We start from the raw sequence: 16,306 nt of genomic DNA on the forward strand, positions 1-16,306 counted from the left end.
AATCAGATCTGCTGTCGTAGCACCTGCTATCTCTTAGTAAAGTTTTAGGTTACAGGAAGAAAAGCCAGCTGTTGAACTCGCTTCGTAGTATACCACTCTGGTCTATTAACTGTTTCTCAATTAAAGAATTATTATTATTGTTAAATAATTATTTTCATCACCAAGCAAGTCACCTCTTAAGTTAGCAATTAGGCCTTCAAGCCTTCACCTGACTTGAAATATGCAACAATAATGTAAAAACAACAACAACAACAAAAAGTTTAACAACTAAGAACTGCTTAGAAATCCTGTTTTGGTTCTTTTTGTTTGTTTGTTTTTATCTGATTCTCGTGGAACCTGAAATTAATAATATGAAGTTGAGGTGATCTACAATTGATAGAAATGTTAAGGGTAGCAGAACCTCCTTTTGAACTGGACACCAGTGACCTTTGTTTGCCATTTGGTTTTGAAGCACCAGTGTGGCTCTTTGGTCAAGAAACATCTGTTTGAGATGTCAGCAGTAAATATTTGTCACTCCCACAGAGTCATTTAATCCAAGCCAAAATGACTGTACTCTTTCCTCCTGATGACATTTATTTTTTTACAGCACACTGCAACAACAGCTGTTCATGAAGGTGTCGTTTCATCTAATTTTAATATTTTTACAGGATTAGCCAGTTCATTTCGGTTATAGAGGTATTAAAAGACATCTGTATTACATAATATGACATGTGGCAGATATCTCTGTGGTATTATTGGTTAGTTAATACCACTGCATCTGGCTTATACTGTACATGGCAAAAATAAACGAGCAAAGTGAACGAAAAAAAACAACACATTTTCTCTCTGAAATACTAAAGTAAAGATGAAAATTATGCAATTACAGAAATGCTTCATGGGCAAACTTGAATATTATTTTTTTAATGACTGCAAATAAAACATTAGTTTAGTATTTATCCCCTTCATACCTGGCCTGATGGATGCATTCGACCCACTCGTTGCAGTCTGACTCTTCTTCTGACCGCAGCTCCAAAGGTTTCTGTCCATCGTGACCAAAAAGGACCAGGAAGTAGTGCTGGATTACAGAGAATAATCAAGGGGTAAAAAAAAAGTCCATTGTAGGTTTTTTTGCTTCATTGATGTTCAAATGAGGTTAAAACAAGAAGTAAATTAATGAAACAGAAGCTGTTAATGTTTCAGTTACCTGATAACCATTTGTGTCAGAACTGAGTCTAATAGCTTTAAAAAAAGGCTTAGAGTATCTGTTTAAACAAGGTGAGTATTTGTGGTTTTGTCACAAATGCGGTCCAGATTTAAGAAATTATACATAAATGTCAAATTAATAAATAATAAAACTTATAAATGTGACTAAAATCACCGTTTATTGTGGATAAATTTACATTTTGCATCATTATGCAGATCGAGGATAACACAGGGACTCTTCTAGGCAAACGTTTACGAAATATTTTTGGTCAATCAACGAAAAGTAGTCAGCCAAAACGGGGCTGAATGAAGGTTTTATACAGTGATTTTCACCAGCTGCCGGCGACTTTTGAACCCCCTGAAAAAGACCCTTTACTTTCAGTTTAAAGGAGAAATCTCTGAGCTCAGGTACAATGGAAGTCAATGAGAGTTCAGAGGTGTGCACTCTGCAGAATGAAGGAGTTTGAGTGAAAACTGTAAGTCTTACAGCAGTGAGAAACACGCTGGGTGAAAGAAGACAACAATACCAAATACACTGTAAATTTTCCACTTTTTAGCCCATTTTAAATGCAATATACCGAACAAGAGCACCTGACGAACATGACACATAGGTCTTATACGTCCCAAGACTGGATTGTTGTCTGTTTGGTCAAATGTTCTCAGAATTATTTTACTTGTCTAAATGAAAAAGATCACTTTTTTTTCATAAACATTTTCCAACAGAAGTTAAAAAGGAAGAAGCAAATGTAGAAAAGAAAAGGTTTAAAAGTAAAGAAAAAGAAAAGGTCGCTTCGACGCTAAGAACCGAATGAAAAAAAACTTGGAAAAGCAGGAGGTGTAGGAACATCACGCATGCTTTTATATACATTTTATAAGACAAAAATGAGCAAATATCACATTATCACCTTTTAAGGACTGCCTACAAATATTTTTTAAAGGTAATTAATATTAACATACGTTAAAATTGAAGTTAAAGAAAAAAGTTTTTTATTTTTTTACAAAATAAAGTTGCAGTGCAGGCAGATGTTGCCTTGTGGTTATATTTTTTCCCCAGACAGTATCATTTACTTTGAGGCTGCCTCAGAGGGACATCAGGCCAGTACAGTAAAGATGCAACGTTAAGCGGGAGACAGATACTTGCTAGCGTGTGCTGGCTACAAACCAGAGAGGCTTAAGGGCTTGTTTGTGGGTTGGGGGAGGGAGGGTTTACATAACCACCAAGGCTTGTTCAGCTCCTTGCCTTGCTAATGCGGCTTTCCCCGGCCACAAGCCTGCTTTAAGCTGGGGGATGACAATGAGTGGGACAGACAGACAGAGACAGGGAGCTTTAAGCTAACTTGGTCTGCAACAAGCATCTCCACGGCCAGGAAAATAAAAATCAGTTCAGCAGTCTGGCATGGATAGACAAATATAGTACATGAGAGAACTGCTCACGTTAAGAATTTTTCGATGAGGCTGCAAATTGATGCAGGTGATTAATTAAAAGAAAAGCCTCTTAAAAAGGCCCACCTCAACCTATCCCTGTGCCGACTGGCTGCATATCCTCCTTCATCCATGAACCTTCTCTGTGGCCTTTCCCTTTTCCTCCTACCTGGCAGCTCCATATTCAACATCCATCCATCCATTTTCTTTATCCTCTTTTGCGAGCAGGGCTGTGAGGAGCTGGTCATTGGGTGAAAGGCAGTATGCACCGGGGACAGGTTGACATTTCATTGCAGGGTCACATACAGACAAACAACGATTGTGATTGGCAGACAACCATTCACACTCAGTCACAGTGACAATCTAGAGCTACCAGTTGACCTAAAGTAAATGTTTTTGGTCTGTGGGAGGCAACCAGAGCATCTTGAGAAAACCCATGCATGCACGTGGAGAACATGCAAACTCCACACAGAGAGGTTTTGAACCTGCAACCTTCTTGCTCTGAGGCAACAGCTCTAAACACTGCATCACAGTGTGTCCAAATGTCAACATCTTTTGTCCAATATATCCACTGTCCCTCCTCTGCACATGACCACACAATCTCAACCTCTCTAACTTTGTCTCCAAACCTGAGCTCCCCCTCTGATACTTGTGTCTAATCCTGTCCATGTTTGGTCACTCCCAGTGAAAACCTTAACATCTTCATCTCTGCCACCTCCAGTTCTTTTTAGTAGTGCCACCATCTCCAAATCAAACATCATAGCAGTACTCGCTACCATCATGTAAGGCTTCCCTTTCACTCTTGGGGCTATCCTTCTGTCACAAATCACCCCTGACGTTCGGCTCCATCCACTTCATCCCGCCTGCACTCTCCTTCACCTCTCTTGTGTTCTGCCCATTGCTTTAAGTAGTTTACCCCAGGTGCTTAAACGCATCCAACTACAATACCTCTACTCCTCACAGACTCACTGTTACAAAGCCCCACCTCGAACCCATCTGTCACTTCTACTGCACACCTCACCACTGTCTCGCTGTCCTTGTGCATGTCCTGCGCTACTCTAACGTCCTTCTCTGCCACACCTGACTCATCTCAGTTCATTCATCAGATGAACAAAAGTGTGAAAAACTAATTCTACTGTCCGTGCTTTCTTTGCAAATTAAACGGGTAAGTGTATGCCAATAAAACAGATTGATTACCAAGTGCAAAGTGTGTCTGCTCTGAAGCATCCAGATGTGTGTTAACACAATACTGCTGGTTTCTAGAAGCAATAATTGTGAATACTGACAAGCTGAATGTAACCTAGGCCCCTCTTCAGAACCCATCTGAAGAGTCTCATCTGGGGTTTTGGTGCAATATGGTAAAAGCTCAAGGGCAGCAACATTTCTGGTGATCGGTGATCTGGCTTAACTATTCCTAATGATGTGCAAAACAAAGTTGAACTTGATAAATCAAAACAGATTTTCTGACTGTATGTAGACGTTCTTGTGAAACTGGTGAAGTTGGCATCAGAGTGTTGACAGTGTTAAGATTTTACCTCTGAGTTTATGTAGTTTTGAATATTTTTTATACAATTAACCAAACCTTATACACACTTGTAGCAAAATAACAGCTTTTGCACAGCTATAAGCAGAATGTCAGCCTTACACTTTTTCAAAAACTCTAAACACATTTATTCACTTCAGACACAGAAAAATATGAAAATATCCCGTTGACCTTTTAAAGCACTGTTTTTTTTTAATGAACACACTTGTGAACGAGTTCTAACCAAATAACCACACATCCACCAGCAGTGTAAACATGTTTGGGCTTATGGGTTTTTACAGCTGTTTACACACTAAAATAAAGATTTGTTTCACAATGGCTTGCAAAACACTACCGTCTACTTCAAAAGCAGGTTTGAAAAAAAAATGTGTACATATACTGAGTATTCTGCTGATTGGATGTATGATTGGGTTATTTGTGGAAAGTGTTGTTTTAAAAAAGAAAGGAGGGCTTTGTAAGCTAAATTGATCCATACCAACCTAAAAAAGCTGGGAGATCACTGTGAATATGATGATAAGCATACAGACACAATATGAGGCAGTTTGGTAAGTGTGATATGTTCGGTGCTCATAAGGCCTCATTCATTCTGTAGAAAAAATCTTTTATTATTTATTTTATTGTACACTGGTGATATTATACAATGAAGGAGTTAAGAGCAGTTCCTAATCTTCAGCTGTTAAAAAAAGCACACTTCAGGGTGAACAGCTTTTGTTTGACGTATCGATTCTGCTGGAAGATCACTAATCAAATCAAATTTGTCTAATGAAAAATAAAAGTCCCCCCTTTTTTCAGTGTTAAGGTTATAATAAATAAGGGCTTCAAAATGATCTGGTCTTTATCAGCTTCTAAAATTATTCAAAACTAACCTCAAATGTACAAAATCACAGAGCACAGTCTACCATGACACTATTTATTAAACAAAAACAGCCAAAATGTAAAAGCTGTGTGTGAAATACTTAGTCCACCCTTCCTGCTTCGATATACTGAATGGTCCACATGTATGGAGAACTTTTTTACCTTCTCAAGGTTCTACAAAGTGCTTTACAGTGTTTCCCATTCACCCATTTACACACACTCATACAGGATGTTTTCTAATATAAACTTTACACGCTATAAACAGCACTTATGCGTTCTCACTCATACATTGACAAGACACTGGGGAAATTAGTGTCCTGCTCAAGGACACCATGACATGCTATAAATCAAATGCAGTTGATTAACTGATCATCAGCAAGAGTGATCACCTCTATAAGGGAAAGAGTTTTGGCAGTTTCGCAGCTCTACAACATGCAGATGTGCGTTAACACAATGTCAAGGGGAAAGACATCTGCCGTGGCCTTAGATAACAAACTGCTGCTGCCCATTAGCCTTAGTAGGGTGTTAAGGCCATTTCTAAATCATTTAGAGACCATGATTCAATAGTGAGAAAGATTATTCCCAAGTGGAAAACATTTAAGACGGCTGCCAATCTTCCAAGGAGGGGATGCCCCAGCAAATTCACCCCAAGGTTAGACTGTGTAATGCTCAGAGAAACTGCAACCCCAAGAGGTCCATCTCAGACTCTACAGACCTCTGCTGTCAGGTTAAATGTTTCAGGTCATGACTGGACAATTAGAAAAAGACTGAACAATTACAGCTTGTTTAGAAGGGTTGCCAAGAGAAAGCCTCCTTTCGAAAAAGATCACGTCGGTGTCACGTTCTCGGGAAATACTCAGGAAGAAGAACTCGGGAAACGGACCCAGCATCTGAACTCAAAGTAGCTTTATTCAAGGAATCTAGAAAACTCAGCAGGAGGAGAGCAACCCTGGCCTCCCACTAAACACTAACAGAACTGGACCTGTGACATGTAAATCCCTACAATCTCTCCTACACTATACCACGAATCAACATGATGAACTGAAAGCTACAAGGAACCCACCAAAAAAAAAAGAAAAAAGAACAGAACATAGGAACATATTTAAAGGCAGAGAACCAAATAACAAAACAGAAAACACCTGAGGATAAATAACAACTGAGGCAGGAGACAGAAGCAGGAACACAGAAAAAAACAGACTAAGAAAAAACAAACCCCTTCTGGAAAAAAGTCTCAAACGGTAAGCACAAAAAACAAATTACGACAATCAGCACGACCTAAGTTTGTAAAGTTTTTAATTGTTGCAACAGGTGGCTCTATGAAGGGGGTAAATACATATGCATGCACCACATTTCAGCTTTTATTTATTTATTTTTTTAGAACTATTTAAATCAATTTTTTCCATCACTGAACCTCATTAATTAAATTGAAAATGCATTTAAAGGAAACCGAACGAAATGTCAAGAGGGGTGAAGGCTGTTGCAACCCACTATTATTCTATTCTTTAAACTGCATAAAGACTGTAAAAACAACCAACATAGCAGGGGCAATTTACTGTTCAGAACAAGTGCAGGGACAACAGGTCACCACTCCAGTACCTGAGCCCTGGCTGCCCTATAAATCTTACATAACTTCAGAATACTAACCTATGCAGACCATTTATATTTAACTTCAGGCAAAGAAATACTAAGCACTCTTAGGACAAAGTTAACACCTCAGGGGAAGACATGCGACGATGCGTAAAAAAACACAAAGGGCAAGTGGAACATCTGCAGGATTTCAAATTTACACTTGATATACAGCACAGATGAGGAGAACGGAGGAGAGTTAGACTTGTTTTTTTTTTGGTTACACTCACAATGCACAGGTCTAGTCACAGCAAAAGATGAGCTTCAAATAGGACAGGTAGAGGGGAGTTTGTCTGCTGTGTCGAGTTGGTATTCAGACAGAGACTGCAGGCAAAAGGGCCAGCAAGGATGCTATTCTTAGTCAAGCACAGCAGCATCCCAGCTGAAACAGCAGACACAAACTGTGATGTTCAAAGCCCACACATTTCAATGGACTTTATTACATTACATTGTCAGTTTTACATAAAACCCTGAACTTCGTTGTACATTCTTCTGTTTGTTTCAGCCACTTCTAACTTACTGTATGTGCTATAATTCATAAACCACTTCAACCAACAGCCCTCATCACCATGGTAACATCAGCCAGGTGCTTCCCGGGTGAGTAGCCCATAGTGGGCAGCAACATTAAAATAAGGCAATGCTGGGCATGGAGAAGAAAATATATTCATGTATTAGATGGCCTTTCTTCGACAGTGAATATTTGCTTTTTAAGACATTCAGTGTGGTACATTTGTCATGTTTTAACACAAACATTTTGTTTTTGTAAAAGGGAAAATAGAACATCTTTTACTATATTTTAAACTGGTATAAAAAGATCAATACTTTACAACAACAGGAGAAACAACATGCTGCTTTGGGCAAGTTTTATTCCTCTTGTGGGTGACAACACTCAGAGTTATTGCTCACCTGCTGGACAACCAGCCATAGGTGACAGTAAAATGCACAAAACTAAAATATTACCAATCCTTCAATCAACAGCCTGAATTTTTGGCATAGCTGAAATGTCTGTAGTTTATTAGGACTCAAACAAAGTGGTGCATATAAAATAAAATGTCGTTTTCACTGTCAAACGGAAATCTGAGTGCAACTGAAAAGTAGAAACTGTATCCAGAGCATAGATACTGTTTGTAAGATTAAAGGTAAAATAAAATAAATTATCAAACTAATGAGTTTTTATGTTCTTCTTGTAGTTAAACACTATCATAAAGCACTTGAGTGGTCCATTTCTCTGATTTAAAATGTTAATGACTTGTTTTTAGAGTTTGTGTGAAATCCCTGAAGTGGAGTGATTGTGTGGGAGGGAGAAGAAGGCGGGGCCAGCTGTGGCAGACCGCTGTAGGACACTGAGGAGGTTACCGTCACAGTGCATATCAGAGGAAATGGAAGCAGAAGAAGAAGCAAGTTTTGTTAACAAGAGTTAACAAGTTTTGTTAACAAGAGTTAACAAAACTTGAAAACATGTTTAACTTTGGTCTGAGTGATGCTGTTAAGAACTTGAGCCCCACATTTCACAAGGAGAACCTCGAGCTTTACAGTGATGTCAGACAGTCTTCAAGGAGTCCAGACAGAGACAGGTAGTCGATGTGGGTCCGACAGGCGGTGGTTCTTCTATTGAAGGTTTGTATTTCAGACGGTCCTCTTCAAAACATTAACGCCACAGTCATTCACCAGACTCTGGGTTGTTCACCAGGAGCTACACAAACCACATCCATCAGACCTTCTTGTCCTTTGGGAAGCTGAAGAATGACTCAGCTGTTGGAGTTTTGGGTCCGTTTACACAATTAATTGCAACAATTTCACCCCCACACTATCCTTATTTACTAGTTACTGCCTTTTTGGCACTCAATACGTTACATTTCTGACTGATTACGGAAAATGCCAAAGAGACCACAGTAAGTTTTTCAATCTTTCATTATTAATTTGAAATTAGTGTAACTTTTTGTTTTTTTTTTTAAATTAGAGACTCTGAAACCAAGCACCTTTTATGACTTTCTTTTGATTCATGTTCGCTTCAAAACACTTTTATTTTGACCCATAAAGCAACTCAGAGATCACAACCACGGTAATGAACAGGATGACTGACAACAGCAACAAACTCAAGTAACTGTATAAACAAAGACTATCAGCAAACAGAAAGGACATCAGAAGAGCTGAGTAATCAGTAGCTTTGATGTTCTCTGATCTTTTGTCAGACTTTAATGTTGCTCCTTTAAAAACAGCCCCGTTGGCTTCAGCCTGCTGTCAGACTCTCGTAGTGGGCCTCATTAGGTGAGGATCAAACGATAACTGCATCATGGAGCTTCACACCGTCAGTCTGGACCTGGTTCAGCTCAGGGCAACAACAGAACAGCACACACTCCTGAAGCAAAATTTTGAAGAAACCCGTCAAAATTATAGGGCTGCCACAGAAAGCCGGCACAGTCAATGTCATAGATTATGATCACTCATCAAAGTCAATATTTTTAGTCGACACTTCATATTTATGAATTTATTGAATTTATCCTTCAATGCCTAAACCCTCCTGTGGCCTTTGTTTGACTCTGTTCAAACAAGTTTTGAACTATCAAGGCAGAAAAGCAGAGTATGCAGCTGCGACAGTGTCAAACGAGCCACGTTAGAAAAGTTCTCAAAGGCCGATGACGCCTAAAGTCTGGGAGTACTTCAAGCTAGCTGACAATAAAAGAGTATGCATGGTCGCTGGGGCCTCACAGCAGTAAAAGAAAGATGCACACAGGAGCTAAGAGGAGCTGCCAGAAAACAAAAAAACCTCTGTATGTTTCTAAGCTGCTAAATTAACTCTATGAAGTTAGACAAGTTCTCTGTCTGCTACATTTTTCCATTTAATAAATGTTGGAGGAAACTTATAGACTAGAATCTGGGCTCTTATTCCATTGTTTAACATTGTGCCAGTGTTGTGTGAAGTTGTGTTTCTCCTAAAAAACAGCCCCACACCATTATCCTCCCTCCACCAAACTTTACACTTGGCACAAAGCAAGCAGACAAGTACCATTCTCATGGCAACCACCAGATCTAAACTCCTCCACTGGATTGCCAGACAGAGAAGAGTGATTCATCTCTCCAGAGGACAAGTCTCCACTGCTCTAGAGTCCAGTGGCGGTGGTCTTTATTCCACTACATCTGACGTTTTATACTTGGTGACGTAAGGCCTGGATGCAGCTGCTCGGCCATGGAAACCCATTCCATGAAGCTCTCTGAGCTGTTCTTGAGCTAATCTGAAGGCCACATGAAGTTTGGAGGTCTGTAGCTGCTGACTCTGCAGAACGTCGGTGACCTCTGTGCTCTATGAGCCTCAGCATCCACTGAGCCCACTCTGATTTTATGTGGCCGACCACTTCATGGCCAAGTTGCTGCCGTACCCAATCGCTTCCACTTTGTTATTAAACCACTAACAGCTGAGTGTGGAATATTTAGTAGAGAGGAAATTTTATGACTGGACTTTTCGCACAGGTGGCGTCTTATCACGGAAATCACTGAGAGCGACCCATTCTTTGACAAATGGTTGTAGAAGCAGTCTGCATGCCGAGGTGGTTGATTTTATACAGCTGTGGCAGTGATTGGAACATCTGAATTCAGTGAAATGGATGGGTGAGTGAAGACTTTTAGCAATATAGTGTAGTTGTGCTGCATTTGTCTCTCTCCTCTTTCTGAGAGGCAAAACCATGTGACTGAATGAAAACTACTCTTTTATATTAATCAGTTAATAAAAAAGTTAGTTGATTGATCAAAATAAAAACAGTTGTAAGCCCTAAAAAATATGCTCTGTTTTTAACTGAGCGGTGATGTAGACTCAACTTCTCACCTGTTTGTGTTATGTTTCTTAAATGCAAGTTTCAGCACAAAGTGATGCTACCAGTGCATTCTTAATGGTTTGGGTACCGTATAACTGCAATCAGGTTATAATGCATATACTATACTGTGAATCACAATAAAACTCATTCAGACTAGGCTTCATTGATCTATTATATCATGACAACTTATTGCTTTTGTTTGTGTTCAGACCAGAGAATTAATACAAAAAAAAAAAAAAATCAGTTTTAAATTTGTTCTTAGCCTCTCCAGTGCAGATTTCCATCTTACTGACACTGACTTGACTTCTGTAAGTGAGGAGAAAACTGCAGCTACAGCCGTATTCCTTGTAGAAATGCATAACGCCGCCTTTTACGCCAGAGGCTTTTCTTAAACTCTGAACATCAGCTACTATCGAAGAATCCCTCATACATTGGTAAACGCATGGAAGTAAAGATGTCTTCTGACTGCTTTAACTGGCTTTTATGATTACCTGAGTAACCACAAACATTACTCACACTTGCATATTTCTATCCTACAAGTTACAAAAGTGTAAAGTTATGAACCTATAATGACAAAGTTAAAAGAAGTTGTTGATTTGCTCCATAATGTGTGCAGCTGTTCATGAACTTCCCATTGCCATCTCACAGGAAGGTAGTATTTTGTTTGTTTAACTGCATGTAACCCCCCCACCCCCTTTTTTTGTTACTTTTAATGACCCTGTGACCCTTCCCATCCATTCACATGAACCCATGCTGGCTACCTGCAAATTGGTTCTAGTTAATCAGCTACATTTCTGATGATGTGCACAAACAACACTAAACAGACACCGAGTACCTGAGGACGTCAACATATTAGAGCTCCTGAGTGAAAAGCATGGCAGTGGCAGTATCAGGATGCTTTTAAAGGTAATGCTTGATGCTTCAAAGATTGCTGTGCACAAACAATACCGGTCTAACTTGTGGGATCTGAGCAGCTTAACCACAAAGAATGGGCAAAACATTTCCAGTAGCGAAATGTGCCAAGTTTCCCCCCTTTGTTTAACTTCAGTAATCTGCAGTGTTTTGTATAAGTTTGTTTAAGTTTGTTGCAGATATTCAAACTGAAAATGTGTTTAATTTTCACATTTTAAGGGGTTACAAAATAGAAAAAAATATATACTTTTGCAACTCACCATAAAATGATTTGTGTTAAAATGACATTGTAAACCATCAAAAAATGTCTAATCATTACATTATTTGCTGTAACTCTTTTTACTCCAATGTTTATTTTAGACATCAACAGAGTCTGTGATAGTAGTCTGTGCACACATATGAATCATATGTTGTTGTACACAACACTGTTAGGAGTCTGGCAGAAATGTTTAAAGAACCCGGGCGAGCTTCAGAATTTGCTGGGTCTCAGCACGGGAGTGGATTAATTACAGCGCCTTCACACTGGAGCTGAACGAACTGCAGCACCCACGTTCTGCTTCAGTAAACAAAACAGGACGAGCGCAAGGAGAATGCAGAGAACCTGCATACTGATGAGGAGATTAAATGACAAAAATCTGCAATCTGATTGTAAAAAACGTCAACCAACAGGAGGTGGGTTAAGTACTGAGGTGGTGATTGGGTAAAACCAGCAACAGCAAAAAAAAAAAAAAAAAAAAGGAAAGTTGGGTGATTTAAAATTAGCTCTCACTGATACAATACTATAAAATACATTCATACAAAAAAAAATCATGGATAAGTAACTATTAACTAATTTACTGACAGTAGTAAACTCTGTCTTCCTTTAAACCGGGGGTGTCAAACCCTCAAGGCTCCATTGTTCTGGGAGTTTTAGGTTTTTCTGCTCCAACTCACCTGATCCAAATGATTTAATTACCTCCTCACCAAGTCATCAAGTTCTTCAGCAGCATGGCAACAAGTCATCCACAAAAGCAGCTGTTTTAAAGCAAGAACACATCTAAAACATGCAGGAGAGCGGCCCGGGGGAATGGGGTTTGACACCCCTGCTTTAAACTGTGTCAGCTGTTTGGCATGAATGATACCTAATAACTGCTAAATACCCTTGTTGAAAAGGGAATAAATAACTACTTTACGCTTTAGGTTTAGGCACTAACGCTTTTGAGAAGTCACGTCATTTAATATTTATCAGTTTAAATTGCTTCATTGTAACCACTGATTATAATTAGATTTTACTGAACTGAGTCGAGTTGTAGAACCTCGTTTAGCCCCGAATGGGCCCAGTCTCCTCTCCCAGCGAGCCTCTCACTCACCTGCTGTTTCTCCACGGGCTCCTTGCTGATGGCGGACACCTTCGGCGCCGGCGCCCGCTCGCACGTGCACCCCTCCAGCAGGTATATGCCGGAGGGCCTCGCGCTCTGCTCGTTCTCGAAGTAGAAGAGCAGGTTCTGGTAGAGGGCGAAGAACCTCTCGGTCCAGCGGCTGTTCTCCGTGCTCCTCTTGCTCAGGTAGCCCCGCCGGGCTCCGTCTTTACGCGCCGCCACGGACAGGTAGAGCGCGTGCCCCTCGTTGTAGCGCACGCTCTTCTGCATTTTTCGCGCTCGTTAAACGTCGGCCAGAAAGCCGTCACATCGCAGCGGGAGCTCCACGTACTCGGCTGCACGCGGTTAATGGGTCCTGTCTGCTGGAAGAAGGTAATCCGGGTTTACCGGGGTAGGAAAAGTTGGAGCGCGCGCGCGCAGAGCACATCACCCGGTCGGCTGCTTTGATGTGGGGTTTTCGGACCCACTTCAACGAGGAGTTACGACGCGTTTGCTGGTTTCCTTTCTCCCAAAATGTACTTTAATTTTTTTTTTTTTTAAGACGGAACGAGACGTACCGCCAGCGACTCAAAACAACAACAGACTCCCGGCCGGCGGAGACGAGCCGTAATCGGCTTTGACACACGCTTAAAGAGACAGGTCTGTGCTGCCCGCTGCGTCTCACATCAGGAGTGACCCGAGTCCCACAAACCCGAGCGCCTCAGTGCGGAGGTGCACCTGAGCGCACGAGCCCGAGGTTCAACCATCTTAAGGAGAGAGAGAGAGAGACTCAGGTGTTTCACTGCGGGACGTGTTCAGCTCAGACGCAGCTGATGGAAGCTCTCAAAGCTCTCAGTCATGTTGAAGGAACTGAGTTTGAGTTCTTTTTAAACCAGAAACACTTAGAGAGCGCATGCAGATTAAGATGTAATAATCGAACCACTCTTAAATCATCACTGGTAATGCTAAGTAAAGCATGGGAGAGTAAATACAAAGCCTCCTATTTCGCAATCACCAAAGTTTATTCCATTGTTTGTTTGATTGATTTTTGTGACCACCCCAACTTCTTCTTTTTCTTTCAGCTGTTCCCTTTTCAGGGGTCTCCACACAGAGTCATCCTCCTCCATCTAACTCTGTCCTCTGCGTCCTCTGTCCTCGCTCCATCTATCTCCATGTTCTCTCTAACTGCATCTATATGTACCATACATAAGGAAATATATCTCCTTGGACCATGGTTTACTTTTCCTAAAACTTTCACAAGAATCCGTTCATCACTTTTTGAGTAATCTTGTCCACAGACACAGGGAAACAGTCACTCCGGAAAACATCGCCTCCTTGACCTGAAGACTACAAGTTCTTCAGGTCAGTTTTGCATTTTGAGGCTCTAAGACAGTATCTCACTGGCAACTAGCGGGCGTCATTCGTCTCTAAGATGTCTCCAAGTGTTCGCCTGGGGTCTGGATTTCCTCACATGATTCTCAGAGGCCTGTAGTCTTGTTGCTTGAATTTGGAAGAGTAAACAGTAGATTATATGAAATGATGGCAAACATGGTAATTAGGCCTAAATCTTTGATCATTTTTTTTTTTTGTTTATCCATCCAGTCATTGACTTCTGTTTATCCATAGTCGGCCGTGTAGAAAACAGGTCCATCAGGGACGTCCCTCTTCCCAGCAGCGCTCTCCAGCTCCTCCTCATCTTTGGCATCTTAGTTGCTTCTCTGATTACTGCTCTCCCTGCCCAGTTGATGGGTTTCGGTGGGAGACCCTCTCTTGGCCAGTTTACATCCTAATCTTTCTATTTTATGAATAACAGATTTAATTGTCAAACCCTGAACGGTTTGCTGTTGTTTTTTAAATATATTCTCCAACCCTGATCTGCACTTCTCCACAGTTTTCATCCATGACCTGTGTGGTGAGCTCCTTGGTCTTCATGATGTCTCCTGCTCGGTGGTGGTGCGCTGCTGTTGACTCAGGTGGGCACACATACTGATACCATCTGACATGTTTGCGCCTCGCTGTACTCCACAAACAGGGACTACTCTTGCAAAAACCAAAGTGCTGACATTTCGTGTTTAGAGATTTGGCTTTGCTCTCATATGAGAAGGAAGTGAGCAATAATTAACATATAAATGGAAATGTGAAGTGACCTGGGTTAGCTAAAAAGACAATATTTTATTGACAGTTCTTATTATCAACACATGAGTCATTATTAAATAAATGCATCTAAACATGTTCAACAATAAAGCATAGAATTAACGACTTGTATCATATAAAATGCTACTATGACAGAAAGCCATTTCATCACGCTGCGTTTGAGGATCGCCAGAGGATAAACCACTCAGTTAAACAAGCTTTCCTCCTTCCACCTCCATGATTTTACATCCTGCAAACTTTCTTCTTCTTCTTCTTTGTGGCCGGTTTTTGTCCTGTTTGGCTGAACATGACAGGAGGAGCGTGTTTTTGCTCCTGCTCATCAGAGACCAGCAGGAGGGGGGCTGGCTCCTGCCCCTGGTGCGCAATTTCACATCTACTTACTTTTATAAAGGAAACGTGCGCGCAGTCAGGTATTTGCATGGTTTAATAAATGTGAGAGATGTTCATGATTACTGTCCTTCATTGTGACAGACTTGTTTTTATTTGTATTTTTTTACATGGCCTCATGGTCTTGCTGCACAAACACTTCATGGAAAGAGAAAACAAACAAGTGGAAGGGAATCATTTTCCTAAGAATTCCTCCCTCCTAAAAGTGCTGACTTATGGGAACACAGCAGGCTTCGTATGGTGAGAGTCTCGCTAAAAAGAAGGAAAGCTGATGCATTCATAAAAATAAAAAAAACTCGAATTGAGTGGCATTTTCTGCGTCGCTCCAAAAATACACAAACAGAAAATTGTGAAGAGGCAAAAGCAGAAGTTTCTATTTTTAACGAGTGGCGATACGCATCAGAGGATGGTGTTTGTTTTGAAACTCCCAGCCTGAAAGCACAAACAGATGTTGTAGTGCTTTGGTAGATAGCGTGCGTGTGTGTGTGTGTGTAAGAGTGGAGGCAGATGTTAAGCTAAGCTGCACCGTAACCTTTCTCTTGTGCACAGATAACTGGAGCTTGATTCACTGTCAAACATAAATAGATGCATTTTAAACACAGGAGTGAAAGGGAAGGACTGCCCTTTATTTGACACTGGAATATAAAGGAACATTCTGGATATTTTGAAATGAGGGTCCGTGGAAAGTTTATAAGTTTAATTCAATTCAGTTTATTTATATAAAGCTGATTCACAACAACAAAGTCCTTTCAAATTTGTGAACAATATTTGAGAGAAAAAAAGGCCCTTTGTGTAGATAGAAAAAGTCTTAGATCTCTGAGTTCAGCTCATGAAAATTGGGAGCAAAAACAGAATTTGTTTATATCTTTTGTCATAAACACTGGGATGTTGTCCAAAGAGCGAAGCCGAAACCAGACACAGATATAAAGGTAAGTGAGTTTATTTACAGGGTGAAACTATATACAGTGGGCGGTATCCGGAGGGGTCTGCAAGAGAAGGAGAGCTAGGTGAGTCTCGGGTACGAGTCTTGGTCCGGGAAGGTTGAAAGGTGGTGGTTATAATGTCTTTTTGTTTGCTTA

The 16,306-nt window shown here is 40.6% G+C and overlaps 1 protein-coding gene across 5 annotated transcripts in view; it reads right to left on the reverse strand.

Annotated features, from left to right (window-relative positions):
• Positions 1–13,701, reverse strand: part of rasgrf2a (Ras protein-specific guanine nucleotide-releasing factor 2a) — a 47,507-nt gene extending 33,806 nt beyond the window's left edge. For 2 of the 5 annotated variants that reach the window (XM_017432282.3, XM_017432280.3), the window contains exons 1-2: positions 12,699–13,688; positions 948–1,054 (exon numbers count right to left, since the gene is read on the reverse strand). In XM_017432282.3, coding sequence (XP_017287771.1) covers positions 948–1,054; positions 12,699–12,977 — 386 coding nt within the window. In that variant the 5' untranslated portion in view covers positions 12,978–13,688. Of the gene's footprint in view, positions 1–947; positions 1,055–12,698 lie in introns of all 5 variants that reach the window. The other 3 variants (XM_017432283.3, XM_017432281.3, XM_017432284.2) reach the window with 2 other exon arrangements.
• Positions 13,702–16,306: the final 2,605 nt, after the last annotated feature.

Source organism: Kryptolebias marmoratus, linkage group LG14 (assembly GCF_001649575.2).
Source record: "Kryptolebias marmoratus isolate JLee-2015 linkage group LG14, ASM164957v2, whole genome shotgun sequence".
Classification (NCBI taxonomy): domain Eukaryota; kingdom Metazoa; phylum Chordata; class Actinopteri; order Cyprinodontiformes; family Rivulidae; genus Kryptolebias; species Kryptolebias marmoratus.